Here is an 18,780-nt window from a genome sequence, read left to right on the forward strand (position 1 = left end):
GACTCCTTGCTCCTTTCCAGCTAAGGTGATCATATGCAAGTTTGGACAGTTCAACATTTTTTCCTGTGCCAGACATTTTCTTAGAGAGAGTTAAAGTGTGGAAAAAGAAAAAAAAAATTCAGAACTTTTTGGAAAGACAGAAAAACTTTTTAAACTTTTAAGAACTTTTTGAAAGTTTTAGAAGTACTTTTCAGCACTTAGAAAAGAGTGAAAAGAGGAAATGCAAAACTTTTTGGCTATGTGTATATACACTGACCTTGTTTTGTATATTTTTCTCTTATGAAAAGTACAATGACAAGAGTGGTAAGTAGTCTCAAGCACTTATCCCACCACTGCACAACCAATGTAGGAGGCTGGACTGGCTTGTAGTGAGTACCAAGGGGTACTTGCACCTTGCACCAGGCCCAGTTATCCCTTATTAGTGTATAGGGTGTCTAGCAGCTTAGGCTGATAGATAATGGTAGCTTAGCAGAGCAGCTTAGGCTGAACTAGGAGACGTGTGAAGCTACTACAGTACCACTTAGTGTCATATGCACAATATCATAAGAAAACACAATACACAGTTATACTAAAAATAAAGGTACTTTATTTTTATGACAATATGCCAAAGTATCTTAGAGTGTACCCTCAGTGAGAGGATATGAAATATACACAAGATATATATACACAATAGCAAAAATATGCAGTATAGTCTTAGAAAACAGTGCAAACAATGTATAGTTACAATAGGATGCAATGGGGAAACATAGGGATAGGGGCAACACAAACCATATACTCCAGAAGTGGAATGCGAACCACGAATGGACCCCAAACCTATGTGACCTTGTAGAGGGTCGCTGGGACTATTAGAAAATAGTGAGAGTTAGCAAAATAACCCTCCCCAAGACCCTAAAAAGTGAGTGCAAAGTGCACTAAAGTTCCCCTAAGGACAAAATAGTCGTGTTAGAGGGAAAATGCAAGGAAAACACAAATCAGCAATGCAACAACGATGGATTCCTGACTGAGGGTACCTGTGGAACAAGGGGACCAAGTCCAAAAGTCACAAGCAACTCGGAGATGGGCAGATGCCCAAGAAATGCCAGCGGTTGGTGCAAAGAAGCTCTTACTAGGCTGAAGAACTGTGAATACTGCAGGAACGACAAGGGCTAGAGACTTCCCCTTTGGAGGATGGATCCTACACGCCTTGGAGAGTCGTGCAGAAGTGTTTTCCCGCCGGATGGACGCCAACAAGCCTTGCTACACGCAAATCGTGCGTTTGGCGTTTTTGGACGCTGCTGGGGCCCAGGAGGGACCAGGAGGTCGCAAATTGGACCTGCAGAGAGAGGGGACGTCGAGCAAGAAAAAGAGCCCTCACTGAAGCAGGTAGCACCCGGAGAAGTGCCAGAAACAGGCACTACGAGGATGCGTGAAACGGTGCTCGCCGAAGTTGCACAAAGGAGTCCCACGTCGCCGGAGACCAACTTAGAAAGTCGTGCAATGCAGGTTAGAGTGCCGTGGACCCAGGCTTGGCTGTGCACGAAGGATTTCCGCCGGAAGTGCACAGGGGCCGGAGTAGCTTGCAAAGTCGCGGTTCCCAGCAATGCAGCCAGGCGAGGTGAAGCAAGGACTTACCTCCACCAAACTTGGGCTGAAGAGTCACTGGACTGTGGGGGTCACTTGGACGGTGTCGCTGGATTCGAGGGACCTCGCTCGTCGTGCTGAGAGGAGACCCAAGGGACCAGTAATGCAGCTTTTTGGTGCCTGCGGTTGCAGGGGGAAGATTCCGTCGACCCACGGGAGATTTCTTCGGAGCTTCTGGTGCAGAGAGGAGGCAGACTACCCCCACAGCATGCACAAGCAGGAAAACAGTCGAGAAGGCGGCAGGATCAGCGTTACAGAGTTGCAGTAGTCGTCTTTGCTACTATGTTGCAGGTTTGCAGGCTTCCAGCGCGGTCAGCGGTCGATTCCTTATCAGAAGGTGAAGAGGGAGATGCAGAGGAACTCGGCTGAGCTCATGCATTCGTTATCTAAAGTTTCCCCAGAGACAAAGACCCTAAATAGCCAGAAAAGAGGGTTTGGCTACCTAGGAGAGAGGAAAGGCTACTAACACCTGAAGGAGCCTATCAGCAGGAGTCTCTGACGTCACCTGGTGGCACTGGCCACTCAGAGCAGTCCAGTGTGCCAGCAGCACCTCTGTTTCCAAGATGGCAGAGGTCTGGAGCACACTGGAGGAGCTCTGGACACCTCCCAGGGGAGGTGCAGGTCAGGGGAGTGGTCACTCCCCTTTCCTTTGTCCAGTTTCGCGCCAGAGCAGGGGCTAAGGGGTCCCTGAACCGGTGTAGACTGGCTTATGCAGAATTGGGCACATCTGTGCCCAACAAAGCATTTCCAGAGGCTGGGGGAGGCTACTCCTCCCCTGCCTTCACACCATTTTCCAAAGGGAGAGGGTGTCACACCCTCTCTCAGAGGAAGTTCTTTGTTCTGCCATCCTGGGCCAGGCCTGGCTGGACCCCAGGAGGGCAGCTGCCTGTCTGAGGGGTTGGCAGCAGCAGCAGCTGCAGTGAAACCCCAGGAAGGGCAGTCTGGCAGTACCAGGGTCTGTGCTACAGACCACTGGGATCATGGAAATGTACCAACAATGCCAGGATGGCATAGAGGGGGTAATTCCATGATCATAGACATGTTACATGGCCATATTCGGAGTTACCATTGTGAAGCTACATATAGGTAGTGACCTATATGTAGTGCACGCGTGGAATGGTGTCCCCGCACTCACAAAGTTCAGGGAATTGGCTCTGAACAATGTGGGGGCACCTTGGCTAGTGCCAGGGTGCCCTCACACTAAGTAACTTTGCACCTAACCTTTACCAGGTAAAGGTTAGACATATAGGTGACTTATAAGTTACTTAAGTGCAGTGTAAAAGGGCTGTTAAATAACGTGGACGTTATTTCACTCAGGCTGCAGTGGCAGGCCTGTGTAAGAATTGTCAGAGCTCCCTATGGGTGGCAAAAGAAATGCTGCAGCCCATAGGGATCTCCTGGAACCCCAATACCCTGGGTACCTCAGTACCATATACTAGGGAATTATAAGGGTGTTCCAGTAAGCCAATGTAAATTGGTGAAATTGGTCACTAGCCTGTTAGTGACAATTTGGAAGTAATGAGAGAGCATAACCACTGAGGTTCTGGTTAGCAGAGCCTCAGTGAGACAGTTAGGCACCACACAGGGAACATATACATGCACACCTATGAGCACTGGGGCCCTGTGTGACAGGGTCCCAGTGACACATACATATAGGCCACAAACCTATGAGCACTGGGGTCCTGACTAGCAGGATCCCAGTGACACATAACAACCATACTGAAAACATGGTGTTTTCACTATGAGCACTGAGGCCTGGCTATCAGGATCCCAGTGAGACAGTGAAAACAGTGACAAACACCCTGACATACACTCACAAACAGGCCAAAAGTGGGGGTAACAAGGCTAGAAAGAGGCTACCTTCTCACAGGCACCTAAACCTGGCCTTCAGGAGGCCGAAGGTCCGCTCGATCACCCTCCTAGTACGCCCATGGGCCTCATTGTACCGTTCCTCTGCCCTGGGATTCCTCACTGGGGTCAATAGCCAAGGCAGGTTGGGGTAACCAGAGTCACCAATTAGCCACACACGCTGTCTCTGTAGCTGTTCCATCACATAAGGGATGCTGCTATTTCGCATGACGTACGCGTCATGCACTGACCCTGGGAACTTGGCATTTAAATGGGAGATGTACTGGTCAGCCAAACAGACCACCTGGACATTCATCAAATGATAATTCTTTCAGTTCTTGTACACCTGTTCATCGTCTTTTGGGGGGACCAAAGCCACATGGGTACCATCAATGGCACCAATGATATTGGGATTGTGTCCAAGGGCATAGAAATCACCCTTCACTGTAGGCAAGTCAGCCACCTCAGGGAAAATTATGTAGCTCCGCATGTATTTCATCAGTGCAGACAACACTCTGGAGAATACCTTGGAAAACATAGGTTGAGACATCACAGATGATATGGCGACTGTAGTTTGAAATGATCCACTAGCCAAAAAATGGAGTACTGACAGCACCTGCACTAGAGGGGGGATCCCTGTGGGTTGGCGTATGGGTGACATCAGGTCTGGCTCCAGCTGGGCACACAGTTCCTGTATAGTGGCACGGTTGAGTCTGTAGGTCAGTATGACATGTCGTTCTTCCATTCTCGACAGGTCCACCAGCGGTCTGTACACAGGAACATTCCTACGTCTCCTCGCAAGTCCCAGCGGACGGTGCCTAGGAAGGACAACAGCGAGCACAGAGTCAATCAACCCACAGGTAAGTTCCCACAGCTTGCACAGTACACGTTTCTCTCTGGAATGAATGGCTTGTATGAGTGTCGATGCAAGGCCTAGGCATGTGTGACGCAGTAGGAATTAAGCCATGTGGGCCCTTGAAATGGCGGCTGCCTGACCTGTGAAGTGTGACAATGTGAAGTGAGGTCATTGTGCTGGCGTGGCACTCCGTGGCGGTAGGCGGTCGAAGACCGCGGCGCAAAGCCGCATTGGATAACATTGAACTCTATGGGTTTCAGGAGCCAATGGCGATGTGCGCCGGCGGTCGCGGTATGCACCGCCGCGGTATGCACCGCCGCGGTACGCACCGCCGCGGCAGTAACCGCCATTTTCTATCTGCTTAATCACTCGAGACCTGATCATCCACAGGAGAGGACCTATACTGCAAGTGCTGCTGTGACCTCGGTCTGGAAGTGACAATGGCTGCTGCGACGGGGGAAAGGGCCCCCGCCTTCAGTTCCGAAGAGTTGGAGAAGCTCGTGGACGGGGTCCTCCCCCAGTATGCGCTACTCTACGGTCCTCCAGACCAACAGGTGAGTACACTGGGACCATGCTTAGTGGGCAATGCCTGGGATGAGTGGGGTGGATGTACGATGGAGGGGAGGGGAGCGAATGAGGAATGCATGGCACGACAGATGAGAGCATGTGCCACATGGCAAGGTTGGGGAGGGGGGGCCACTCACACCCACCATGCAGAAAAGTGATGATGTTTCTTTTCCCCCCCTGTACATGTCACATAGGTCAGCGCCCATCAGAAGATCGAGATTTGGCGTGCCATCACCAAGGACGTCCGGGCCCTGGGGGTCCACAACAGACGGGGAACCCACTGCCGCAAGAGGTGGGAGGACATCCGCCGCGGGAGCAGGAAGACCGCCGAAGCTCTGCTGGGGATGGCCTCCCAACCTAGGAGGGGTGCCAGTCATACCTTGACCCCCCTGATGTCCCGGATCCTGGCGGTGGCCTACCCCGATTTGGATGGGCGCTTGAGGACATCACAGCAGACACAAGGGGGTGAGTACCAGCACATTCTGCTATTTGCGCACAGTGGAGGTGCCTGGGTGGGGGAGGAGGGCTGTGGGTATCCCTAGGCCAGGGCGATTTCTGTAGGCTAGGCCCCTCCGTGAGGCATGGCCCTGTGCCCCCGCCCCCCCCCCTCTGTAGGGTGCCTAGTAACGCTATTCATGGACCTGTGTATTCTGTGTGGGCAGTTGTCGCCCATAGGCTTGTAGGACATGTCCCAGTGAATGAGTAGTGTACCCCAAGTGCGCAGCGTAGTGCAGGGGGCTTCTGTGTCTGTCCTCTCTGCTAACAGTGTCCCCAATGCATGCACTCAACTTGTCTTAATTTTCCCCCCCCGCCCCCCATTTCCTTTGTTTTTCTGGGAATGTGTGCATTAGCATCATCAGGCGGAGGAGAAGTGGCATCGGTGCAAGAGGGAGCTGCATCTCACATGGCCCCAGAGGGCCATGCAACGGACTCCGAGGTGACCAGTGAGATGGAGGGCGAGGGGGGCTCCACAACGGGGACCCGTGCAGACGTCAGTGACACCGACACGTCCTCGGATGGGAGCTCCCTTGCGGTGGCGGCAACATCCGTGCCCACCGAAACTACAGGTACAGCCGCCACCCAGCGCACCAGCTCCGCCCTCCCAGCAGCCCCTCAGCGTTTGGCCCGTCCCCGCACGGCCAGGAAGCCGGGCATCTCCTTCGCCCCAGGCACCTCAGGCCCTGCCCCAGTCACCCCTGCTGCCCTCAGTGAGGAGGTCATTGACCTCCTGAGGACCATAATTGTTGGGCAGCCTACCCTTTTGAATGCCATCCAGGGTGTGGAGAGGGAGGTGCATCAAAGCAATGCATACCTGGAGGGCCTTCATTCGGGTCAGGCTGCCCAGCAGCGATCGTTCAACGCTCTGGCCTCAGCACTGACGGCAGCCATTGTCCCTGTCTCCAGCCTCCCTCTTCCAACTCCCTCCACCCAGTCCCACTCCCCTGTTCCTCTGCCTATCCCATCCACACCTACAGACCAGCCTGCACACACCTCAACACCCAAGGGCAGCTCATCCAGACATAAGCACCACAGATCACACAAACATTCACCCAAGCAACATCCAGATGCAGACATGCCAACAGCCACTACCTCCTCTGTGTCCCCCACCTCCTCGTCTCCCTCCTCCCTCCCTGTGACGTCGCCACTCACACCTGCATGCACACCACCATCAGCCAGTACGCCCATCACCAGCACACCCTCCAGACCAGTCTGCACACGTGCAGTCACCACCCCCACTGCCATGTACACTTCCCCTTAATGCCGCACAATTTGCCTTTTATTGACTTATTTCCAGTGGCTCTGCTTACATAGAGTGCCAAAGAAATGATGCAATTCTACAGCCTGTGGTTTTATCACACTTGCTACATGATCCATCACCTGATATATAATTTGCAGATTTCGGCATTAAATGTTGTTAAAATTACAAACTAGTGACTGAATACTGTCAAACAGTATGTCATATTATTTGTTTGCTGCATAGTTAAGTGAACCGTGTCGCGTATGGTCCTTCTATGCCGCATGACAATGGCTCTGATGGCACTTAGGGCTAGATATACAAGAAAGTGGTGCATCAGTCCTGATCGTCACTTTTGTTGCATCCACGTTAGTCCCCCTAACCTCACCATGGTAGCGCTGTATTTACAATACAGTGCACCATGGCAGCACGTTAGCACAATTGTGTCAGAATTTATGATGCTATTGTGGTGCTTTGCTGGATTGGCGCAAAGCACTACGGAGGCCGATATGTTATTATTCGCCTGTCACTTTAACGCCTGCCCTGTGTCGATTTCACTGCACCATTTTTTAGGACCTGTGGGGGAACGCCCCCTTGCATACATTATGCCTGGTGCAGGCATATTGTGGCACAAGGGGTTACAAAGTGGTGCAATGCATGTATTGCGCTACTATGTAAATATGGCGCTTCAGCAATGCCTACCTCACGCCAGTATAAAAAAATGATGTTAGAGCGACGCAAGGAGGCTCAAGGGCCTTGTAAATCCTATTCTTTGCAATAGCCTTTCTTATTCAGAATATGAATGGCACCTTTCAGCTTTGCGGTACATTTAGTTGTCTTGCATTCCTACTGCATGCTTTGATGTTTTGTACTGTTGTTCTTTATGGCTCTTTGTTTATCCTGCACCATTATGATACGCTTACCAATTAATATTTATTCCACGTAGTTACTGATAAGGGTTATATATAACATTAGAATTTCAGAATAAATACATTTGTGAACTGTATCAATTCTAGACATATCTATGCAAAGAAAAAATCTTGAACCTGCCAAGGCCCGGCCTATTGGATTTGCCAATGCTTGTTCTAATTTGTATTGGCTGCCAGCAGCTTGATCCCCACCTGTGCTCCCTGGAACCATCTCTTCTCACTTTCTATATTCTTCTGTCCTTTACAAGAGCCCAAGAGCTGAATACTGCCACCAGACTGCTCACTCCTTTATTTTTGTGCCCCACCCTTCCTTTCTTGTAATTTATTTAGCGTTCCAAAATGCCAGTTGGCTGCCCTGGAATGGTAAATTAAATGTACTCTCTTGGTCGAGGTTTTTATCATAAACAAAACCCATTCTGAGATTCCAGCCCATGCTCATGCCTGTGAATGCACCATGGAGCATCGACATCCATTTTTGTTTATTTCTGCTGATGCTCCACCAACGAGCATTGCACAGACAATAGCTTAGCCCTCACATTTTAGAGGTGTGAGCTATTGGCTTTGCCAGTGCTTGTTGAAAGATTCCCTAGCATACACAGGGGCAGGGTGAGAGGATCAGCTGCTGTAACACATGCTTCATGGATGCCCTTTTCCAGTGATAATAATTTCTTTCACATAGGCATGGCCATCACGGGGATCAGCTGTTGTACACGTCTGTAAGTAACACCTAAGCACAGTCAACCTGCAGACATCAGAAGGATGAAACTATCAACCAACCCTGCAGGATTCACACAGAGTACTAGTATTTGCACACACGTCAGAAGCAAACGAGCAAGAAGGAAACATAAAATACCCCCCTTAGAAGCAAATCCAAATGGGAATCAGTGACTGAGTGAGTGGACCCGGCGCTGGGGGGATTCAGTCTAAAGGTGGAGGCTTTATAATGCACATAATGCACAGAACGAGGCTCAACTACCCTAGAGGTATTTTTCCTTTTTCCATTTTCCTCTCATCTTCGTATAATCTTTCTTCCCATGTTCTATCTTTCCTTGTCTGCATCCTCAGGTTTTCTATATTTCATTCCTTCTTTCTATTTTGTTTCCATTCTTTCATCTTTCTCTTTTATTTCTTCCTTTCTCGCCATCTTTGTTTGTTTGCATCTTTCTCCTTAGCCACATTAAGTTCTATTGATTTTTTTCCTCTTTACCTACTTTCCTCACTATATGATCTTTATTCTTTTGTGTCTCATTTCTTTAATTACTTTCTCTATGTTTCCCCATTATCACACTTTTTTTAATACTATTCATTCTGTATTTGCTTCTTTGTTCTTTTCCTTCATTTTCCTTTTTTGTGCTCTTTCTTTCTGTCCTTTCGTCTTTCTTTTCTCAATCCTTCTCTCTGCCCTTTTCCATCTTTCCTTCCCTTCCTTTTTTCTGCTGTCTTTTATTCCTCTATTTTTACACCTTTTGTTCATTTCATACATTCTTTCTTCCCCATCATTCCTTCTGATGATTTTTCATCCATCCACACACCCATCCACCCATCTATCCATACGTGCTTCTTTTTTCCCCTATCTCTTTGATCTATCCTCCCATTTTTCTTTCTATCTTTTATCATCCATTTACCCTTCCTTCTTTCTTTCCGTATTCCCTTATGTCTTCTCTCGTCCATCCTTCCCTCCATCTCTCCTTTCTTTTATCAGCTTTTCCCTCAATTCTTCCTTCCCTCCACCCCATCTTACTTTTAAGCATCCACCATTATTTACATCCACCCTCTCTACCCATTCATCTTTTTATCTAACCATCCTTCCCACTGTCCCTCCAGTTATTCTTTCTGTCTTCCTCTCTTGTTCCATTTATTTCCCCTACCCCACCGCCCCATTGCACTATCCTCAGAAAGTGGTTTTTGTGAGCTTTTGTTTGGAGACCAGGGTGTCCAAAGAAAGTCAAAGGAGTCATAAACACACAACTGCCTAGTGGAACCTATCCCCCCCATTAAGCCGTTAGGTGGCCGGTTCATCATGCTCACTAAAGCATTGTTGTACTGTTGGTTGAGATTGTGACAGGTTTGCAGTGCTTCTGGTTTAGGGCTGTGTCTCTCTGGCCCAGATTTACTAACATTTTGAGTGTGGGTGGCCTCACTTTTAGACGCAATACAATGTAAAATGCATTTCCGTATTTACTAAGCCACACAAAGTCTGATATATATCCTGAATTTAGTGACACCAAACAGTGTGGTGGAGACTAGGGCCCTCATTATGACATTGGTGGTATAAGCCGCCTACCACCGCTGTGACAGCCGCCAAAAGACCGTCGCTGGGGCTACCATCCATCTGCCAGATTATGACCACAGCCTGACTTCCGCCACCAGAAGGGCGGAAATCTGGCTGTGGCCATACTGGCGGATGTTGGTAAGGTGGCGGTGCTACCACCAGCACCACCACGCCAGTAGACCTCTGCCAGCCATATCATGACACATGATATGGCCTGGTCGTGTTCTGCTGGCTGGTAGCAGCGCCCCGTCCCGTTCCCTGCCTGAAGACCCCTTGGATGCAGGTAAATTGGGCTTCCAACAGGGGAGGAGGATATGCAGTGTTGTATGTGGGGTTGTGTGCATGAACGTGTAAGTGTGTGCGTGTATGCGATTGTGCGTATAGTGTTGTTTGTGTTGGTGTATGCATGTGTGAGAATGCATGTACAAATAGAAATGTGAATGCTTGTCTGCATCTCAGTGTGGATGCATGTACTGATGTGTGAGAGAATGAATGGATGCCTACGTGTATGAATGCGTGTATGCCAGTGTGAGTGAGTGTGTGTATGCGTGGTGCGTGTCGGTGAGTGTGTGTGTATGGGGGGGGTGGGAGATTGGAAGGGGGGAGCGTGGATGGAGGGGGGCTGAGGGGGCTGTCTAGGAGGTATTTGGGTGGGCGGCTGAGCCTCCTACCAGTGACAGGGAAGAAATTCCATGTCACAGGTAGGGCCTACGGCCATGGTTTTTGTGGCATTCCGAAGGCCACAAATACCATGGCAGTAGGTAGGCTCAAAATGCCGCCGGCGATACAATAGCCGCCGCCGGGCTGGAGATTGTTATCTCCGGCCCGGGAGCCGCTACTGCCCTGGTGGTAGGAATGGTAAATTGGCAGGTTGGCTGCAGCCACCCTGCCAATGTCATGATGTGGCGGTATGTACCGCCAGCCTGTTGACCGTACTACCGCCACATTATCACCTAACGCCGGGGTCATAATGACCCTCTAAGGGTTCTCCTGAAAGGGTCCCATGACCAAGAATTCCTGTAACAAAAAGGTCCTGTGGCAGCCGCATTGACTGGAACGGAGAATGTTCAGCCGATTTCATTGGGGTTGGACAGAGGCTTCCTGCATCATTGGCTCTGTTGGAAGGGGCTATGAGGTACGGATGCTGAAGCCTTCTGAGGGGCTGCAGAGTATTGGTGAAGCTAGAAGGACCTCTATGTCCAAACCCTCGAGGTTAGCAGGGAGTAATAGTCTGATGCGTCTGTGCTCATGCAAGCATAGACAAAGAAATACTGACTTGTTTGTGTCTAGGGAGAGAGGTCCAACAGAACTGCAGAGACTGGAGAGAACTGACCCAGCTCCGTAATGAGAGTGAGAACAGGGGACCTTTCTATTTTATGAAATGTACAGCATCCATTTACAAGGTAATTTATGAGAGTACCTCAGAAAGTTCTTTGAATACCAAATGAACCCTGATGTATAATGTTATCTAAGAAAAGGGAGAATGCTGTTATGTGTTTGTTGCTTTGAGCTACAGTTCCAGCCCCTTGCAGCCCCAAAGCTTTGGTGATGGTCACAGCTGAGTAGAAGTGGTATCTCTTACAAGAATTGGAGACCTCCTAGTCGAAACACTTATGAGAAGACCCATCCTTCATTTTCAGTTGAGTCGAGTTACTTTTTCCCTTATGGAGAACTGATTATTGTGCTCATTCTCCTACAGCTCTGGTTAACCTTTGATTGTTGCTGGAAGGTGGAAAAATCGACAAGTGCTGCTGATGTGTTGCAGTATCAATTCCTCTGAAGTACCTTGCTAATCATGTGCCCTTAGACTGCAGTTATGAGGAGAAGGTGCTACTTCTGTGGTTAGCATTGGTTCCTCAAACTCCCCAGACTCATGGTTGTGCTTCCTAGTTTCCAGGCCCTACAGCCATAGTGTATATCAGCAACATGGGTTCCCTTACCTGAGGATAATGAAGGACCCCCATGATCCTGGCCATGGGGATGGTTAGGGATGATAATGTTTCCCCAATTATTCCTGCCATTAGGGGGTGTGTTGAGCAGCTGTATCCAGGCACTGCCCCTTCCTTCCCGGACAGCAGCTCCAGGGTCCCCCGGAGGGCCTGCTTCTCAGAGATACAGGAATCAAAGATACGGAAACCCAGGGTGATGTTTGGTAAAAAATCTGGAGTTTGGTTGATTTCTTCAATAGCAAACACCATGGCCAGGACCACCCGGTAATATCGTATGTAGAACCTGCAATATATTACGGATTATATATTTTCAATAATTAATAGATTGGAAATTAAAAACACAAATATATATGATAAGATCATCAATAACACAATGTTTCATTAACAAAAATAACCCAACTTGATAGCTCCAGAATTGGCCAGCAATCAGTTTTGCTCAGATATGTTTATCCAAATAGCCAGACCCTTTCTTTTAAAACTATGACCTGGTTGTTTGTCTTAAAATGAGTTCTATCCACACAGAGGCACGGCATGGTGGATATTGGCTGCTCAAATCACAAGGTGCTGCCTTTGAGGCCTGGGCACAGAAACTGTCATTCATATTCTTTGCATCTGCCGTACATTGTTTCATCTGAGGGAAAAACCTCCTCTGCAAAGACACTGGACCTGAGTTAGATCCTGATTTAGCGAGGCAAATCACCTGTGAGGGTCTCAAGGTGCTGAAAAAGCAAGAAGAAGACAGAAGCAAGAGCAATACAGCAGCCAGCACAGGGAGAGCTGGCCTGGGACCTGCTCAATGGGGTCACGCTGTGGCCTCCATTAAGTAGCGCCTGGGAGGTGGTGGGCTGGGCTGGGCAGGAGTTGGGAAATATTGAGCGGGCATGCAGGAGCAGCAATGGTAAAGGAAGGAGAGAGCAGTGAAAATTAGGTAAAAGTAAGGGGAGGCACACAGAAAACAGGGACAAGAGCTAGAAGGAAGCAGTGAAAAGGAGGGAAAGCAGGAAAAAGGCACACAAAGAATGGGGGAATGCAAGGAGAAGACACAGAAAAGCAGGGAAGCAATCAAGGATAAAGCAGTGAAAACAAGATAAAAGCAACGAGTAGGCACACAAAAACTAGATGAAAATCAAGGAGAAAGCAGTGAAATAAGGAAAAAGCAAGCAGAAGGCACTCAAGTAATTTGAGGAAAAGCAAAGAGAAGACATGAGCAAGAGCGATGTAGCAGCACGGGGACAGGTGGCCCTGGTACCTAACCCATCAGATCTGAAGCTGACATAGTGGTAAAAGGTGGACACCCCAGGGAAAATTCCAAACCTCCCAGTACAATGTAGATAAATAAGCAAACACGTATGTGGTTATCCCAGGAACTTCAACACACCCAAGATTCCATCAGGCACACTGGCAACATGCTGGAAAAAATGTGTAAATTATCTATGTGCACCCCAACACTCACACAATCCTGGAAGGTACACTGGAAGAAATGCATAAAACTCAGGGTATATATCCGTGGGCACTTTAAAACTCTCAGCACAAGCACTAGCCCAGAAAAGACACTGGACAAAAAAATCCACGAAAAGCAACAGAAATATCTGTTGGTTTCACAGCATGCACAACATACCACTGAGTCCAATAGGTGAATTGGAAAAGAAACAGATAATTTAGCTGCCTCCCTAGCCCCATCTCCCAAAAATGCTAAAGTTCCTGGCATACACACTGGCATACACATTGGGAAGATGCAGAAAATATAAGGACATTTTCCTTGGGCACCGCAGGGCCCTATTTCTTCCTGGGCCATAGCAGACACCCTGGAAAAATAGTAGGAAAGGTAAAGTAGAAAGAAAGACCATGCTAAATTTATAGCCCATGAAATATATGAGGAAAAGCAAGGTATGCAAAATAGCAACCAGGGCCAGTAAACATATGAAGGAGTTTGAGAGAGAAAACATGTATGCCAGATCAGAGAATAAAAGGGCCAAATCTTTGAAGAAAAATGTTGGACTGCCCCCAGGACACAAAACCACAGTTACAATCCCAGTAGGCATACTGAAAACATGCAAAACAGTGGGGAAGATATCTATTAGATCCTAAGCATCCCAATATACTCAGGATTAAAGTAAGCACACTGAAAACATTGCAGAAAATCTGGCACTTCACATATATCTGTAGGCACCCTAGTACCCTCCATTCCAGCAGCAAGCAAGCAGAAACACTGAAATAAATACAGAAATATCATGGAAAATATAATAGCGCCCCACAACCCCCCTGTCACCCAGGATGACAGCAGATCTTCTGGACAAAATGCATGCAAATAATGGAAAATATCCCTGAGCACCCCAAGACATCCTAACAAACAGTGAACTCCAGTAGACACATTGGACAACATGTAAAAGAAAATGAATGAAAATATTTGTTGGCAGGCCCGCACCTCCTTCAGAGGCAGAAACTAGGTAGACAAACTGGGCATAAATGTGGAGGAAATAGCAAAAATATCACTCCAGGGAAACTGGAAAAATTCATAATGAGAAATAAAATAAAAAATTTGTGACTATGCTGTTGTCACCCATATCGCTGAGATTTCATGATATTTCTTGATATTGTTCTGAAGAATTCCCTCATCTCCTCATTCCATTTTGTTTGTTGATCTTGGGCATCATGTCACTACCTCAAAGTCCCACCACTGGAAGAAGTATATGCTTCAGGCATGAAAGAGGAGATCCATATAATGACTGGACCATTTATCCTTACCATTCAACCATCCATTGTCATGTGCAGAGAGTTCAACGTTCAACATGATGGCAAGATCCCTTGTTCCTTTAGTGGAGGCCTCTTCAAGCTGTTCCTGCTGTTGCCCTCTGCCTCATGTGAGGGGAAACTTTGGTGCAAGTTCTTCTGAAGTTCTCAATTGGGCTTGTGAGCTCCCCTCCTCTGCCAGCTTCTGTTAGCCTACATGTTCAGCTGCCATGATGGCCTTTCTGTGGAAAAGGAGAAGGGAGTCCCTTTAAGAGATTCTCGTTCCTAAATGGAGCATGAACCTATGGTGGAGAATACCAGCATGTCAGCTGCCACTTCTGCTGGCCAGGTTCCCCAAATAGGATTCCACACACAACCCGTACACCTCAATGAGTAGAAGCACCTGAGAAATGCAGCAGTCTTAATGAATTAGCTGATCCACCTCCAAATCTTCAATTTTAATAGAACTCAGTCAAAAAGGGATGTGTTTGGCAGGGTGATGCACCATGACTCCTAGATGATGTTTAAGCAGAGGGTGTCGTTAATATCTGCTGCGCATCGAGCTGAAGAGGGAGTCATTATTTGAAAGTGTTTTATTGTTTTCACTGCTGGTGGTTTGACTGTGGTGATGAGTTTGATGGAGATTAGTTTGCTGAATTTGGGTCTTGTGGGGCTGAGATGCTCTTGAATTAGTCTGAGTTAATTCCAGGAGTCTTTAAGATTCCCTTTATATGATGGCCAAATGCATGCTGTGCTGAGAGAGGCAGAAAAAAGGGTGGGGTTTAAACTCAGGGGATGTGGCAGAAAAAGCACTGTTCTTGGTTGGTGGATGGGCGGCTGGCTCACACTGAGCAGGTTGTGGTAGACAATCATTGGGGCTTCTGTGAGCAGGTTAAACATAATGGATTGGAAGAAAATATATTGCTGAATGTTGGCTGGTGGACGGATGCAAGATTGGTATCTTTTATCAGCATTTCAAAAGCATATCCATGGTGGGAAAAGCACTGCCGGCTCCAGGATGGTGTAAGCTACTACAGCTGTGTGGTTGAAGATTCCTGGTGCATGTCATGTTCAGTAGTTTTTGGTACAAATAACAGGTAATGGCTTCTATCAGCAAATTAACCTTATTGCAAAGGTGGGAAACCAGTTTTCCCCACGGTTCATAGAAAAACAAAAACAAAATGGAGGACAATAGCCTCAACATCACAGACTGGGAAAACTCTAAACTGGTGGATCTGCAAAATGAGTAAACTCCCTTTCCTGGAAGGATTTGAGGACAAGGAACAGGAAGTAACACAAAAGAACAGATAAGGAGACAAAGGGGCAATGCTAATTAAGACGAGGAAGGTAGGAAAGGGTTTTTAGGTCACAGATGGTGGTGGAGCGGCCAGAGTGTAGTTAGGGTTGGAGGTACTAGAGTTTGCAAAGGGGTGGAGCCACTCCCTCCCCGGTATGGTGCGAGAGACTAGTATAGAGATGGTACAGTGTAATCAGTGATAGTCACACAAAAAAGGAGAACAACCTTTCTAAACCAAAGGGACAGGGTCTTAAGTAACTATAAAGAAAATAAACTCCCCCAGTATTTCAGAAACCAGAAATATAGGGTAGTGGGCATACTGTGCCAAATTACTTCACGGCAAAGTTCAGAAAGTATACATTTTATTTCTCACACACAGAAGAAAACAAACATGAGATTCAACAAAAGCAAAGTATTATTTTAAAAACCATAACCGAGAAGACAAAAAATACAATGAAGAGAAAATGAATTCCTCAAGTATTCTACTCACAGATCATTATAAAAATAGTTGATAATATCAATCTCAATCGTATCATGTAAACATAGTACTAAGATCGCATTATTCATCGATGTGTTTTATTGTGTAGCCACAGTAGTTATAGCTTCATACACGTTATTTTAGCAAACCAGACCTGCTGCTGTGCACTTTAACCTGGACATATTTTATTCAGCTTCATTTATTATTTTAACAATGGCCACATTTGTGGTCTTGTTTTATTTTCTCTATCTAGCTGTTCTTTGCTAGGCCTCTGATTGTCCTTGTTTATCTGTGAGACTAATGTAACTGAGTGAAATGGATGTAATCTGAGTGACCACGATTTCCCTGAGGAATCAGTTGTGTCATGCGCTCGTTTGCCCATCCATCCCTGCTCTTGGGTGGAGATGAGGAACTCAAACCCGGATTAGGCCGACAGGTGTCACCAGTAGAGGGTTCAGACTCAGTCTCCCACAGTGCAAGCGATTCTGCCGCCCAAATCCAGGGGGGTCCTGTTACATTTGTTGTTGAGGCTCATTTAGCCTATAGAACAAAAATGTTTTATTCTTGGGTCACATTTTCCAGCAGCTGATCAGAACACAAATACATTTCATCACTATACACCTGCAAACGCACCTGCACAATACAGAGCATATGCATATCTAGAAATACCTCTATCTTATCAAGAACATAATAATTGGCTTGATGGCGCCCTACCTCATACAATTCTACATGTTAGGTTACGACCTCTAAGTAATGATGGTCCCATCTGGCCTTTATTGGCCATATTTACACCTCACCCTGCTGCAGCAAACGGTAGCTGAAGTCTGTCGCTTATATGCTGAGCTTAAATGCTGAGCATGCAGCAATATACAGATGAATAGTACAGTCTGTAATGCAAACATTAAATACAAAGCCAGCACATGCTGCCCCAGTGCAACCACATGCTGTAACATCAGGCATTAATCCTGCTACTGTAAATTCAATCATGGATAAAGTACCTGCCAAACGAGAAGAGATTCCGTTTTAGTTAGCTCAAATAATAAATGCACTGGAAGTGGCATTGCTCCATACGGGACCTCAGGATGAGCATAGAATATTAACTATGTGCTTGCCATTTGGGATGGTTCCCACAGTACATAACTACAAAACTTGGGGCACGGTATTTGCCACGATCTATACTACCACACATGGTATACCGACACTTGCCAATTTTCTTGGAAGTGTTAAAACAAATTCAAGATGAATCTGGGGCTGCCCCGGACTTGTACTTGGGGATGCAATGAATGGGTAATTTTGTCACAGTATCCTCAATTATATTAAGTAACCTTAAAGAGGAAGAAGTTGCACTAGCAGTGTGCATGCGGCTCCGGGGCGTTCCTCCACAGGATCAAGAACATGAGCTGCCAAAGATTATAGCGGAGACCTACTCTTGTACTGGTCGAGATAGTCTGGGAGCCAGACCCACAAAACCACAGTTTCAGGGTAAATCTAATAAGGATTCTACCAAGCAAGCTCCTGAGGGTTCTAAAAAACGCTGGGATAAAAAACAACAAACACCTAAAAAAGAAAGGCGAGAATCTCCGCTTACGGAAACCCCACAGAATAGATACAATCTCAGAAATAGAGATAATATAAAAACACCTGACAGATATCAATATACTGATACACGCCAATCTAGTTCCTTTCAGGACTCACAGGAAAAACGCAGTGAGAGAGGTGGGCGTTCAGAGTACGTGAACCCGAGACAGGAATCACAACGCTCCACAGAAGTTTCTGTTAAAAAAGAAGAGAAACTTCCCCAACAAAAACCCCAATTTAAAAAGAAAAAAGTGGCAGCAGTTGCAGTTCGTCATGCCACTCAAGAAGAGGGCTCTATTGAAGAACAAGAAGTGGGCATTAGCGCTATTAGACAGCGGGCAGAGGTCACAATAGTTTGCCGGAATATTCAAGAGCATCTGGAGGTGAAAGCAACTGATGACTTCTTACAAACTGCGGACATGCGTGTCTCCACGCCTGACAGGGTGTACAAAGTAACATTACAGTTAGAAGGAGATATTGAACGCACAATAGACACAATCTTTTGGGACTGCGTTGTAAACATATATGATATTCTACTGGCCAAAAGGGATTGGGCACCTGAATTTGTCCGTACTTGCCCATTTGGGAAAGATGTTATCAAACCTTCTTTCTCGCCCCTTGTTCCCAATGAGCTAGAAGAATCCTACAGCATCAATTGGGCATTGGCGCAGGCACCCACGTAATATCTCAACCACGTAGGGTGGGATAAAGATTCCCCCCCTATCATGTCATTCCTATATTAAAAAGCAACCTCAACCTCCACCCCAGTATCCAATAAAACATGATGCTAAAGCACCTGTGAGGGAAATCCCCACATAACCGGAGTACGAGGGCGTAATCAAACCCTGTGTCTCACCAATGAATAATCTCTTATTCCCAGTAGCAAACCAGACCAGTCGTACAGAATACTCTTAGACTACA

At 47.0% G+C, this 18,780-nt stretch overlaps 1 protein-coding gene across 1 annotated transcript in view; it reads right to left on the reverse strand.

Annotated features, from left to right (window-relative positions):
- The window catches only part of LOC138249310 (vomeronasal type-2 receptor 26-like), a 179,521-nt gene extending 163,151 nt beyond the window's left edge, over nt 1-16,370 (reverse strand). The window contains exons 1-2 of the mRNA XM_069203268.1: nt 16,294-16,370; nt 11,768-12,059 (exon numbers count right to left, since the gene is read on the reverse strand). Of these exons, the coding sequence (XP_069059369.1) occupies nt 11,768-12,059; nt 16,294-16,370 (369 nt within the window). The remainder of the gene's footprint in view (nt 1-11,767; nt 12,060-16,293) is intronic.
- Nucleotides 16,371-18,780: the final 2,410 nt, after the last annotated feature.

This window comes from Pleurodeles waltl, chromosome 8, assembly GCF_031143425.1.
Source record: "Pleurodeles waltl isolate 20211129_DDA chromosome 8, aPleWal1.hap1.20221129, whole genome shotgun sequence".
Taxonomy (NCBI): Eukaryota; Metazoa; Chordata; class Amphibia; order Caudata; family Salamandridae; genus Pleurodeles; species Pleurodeles waltl.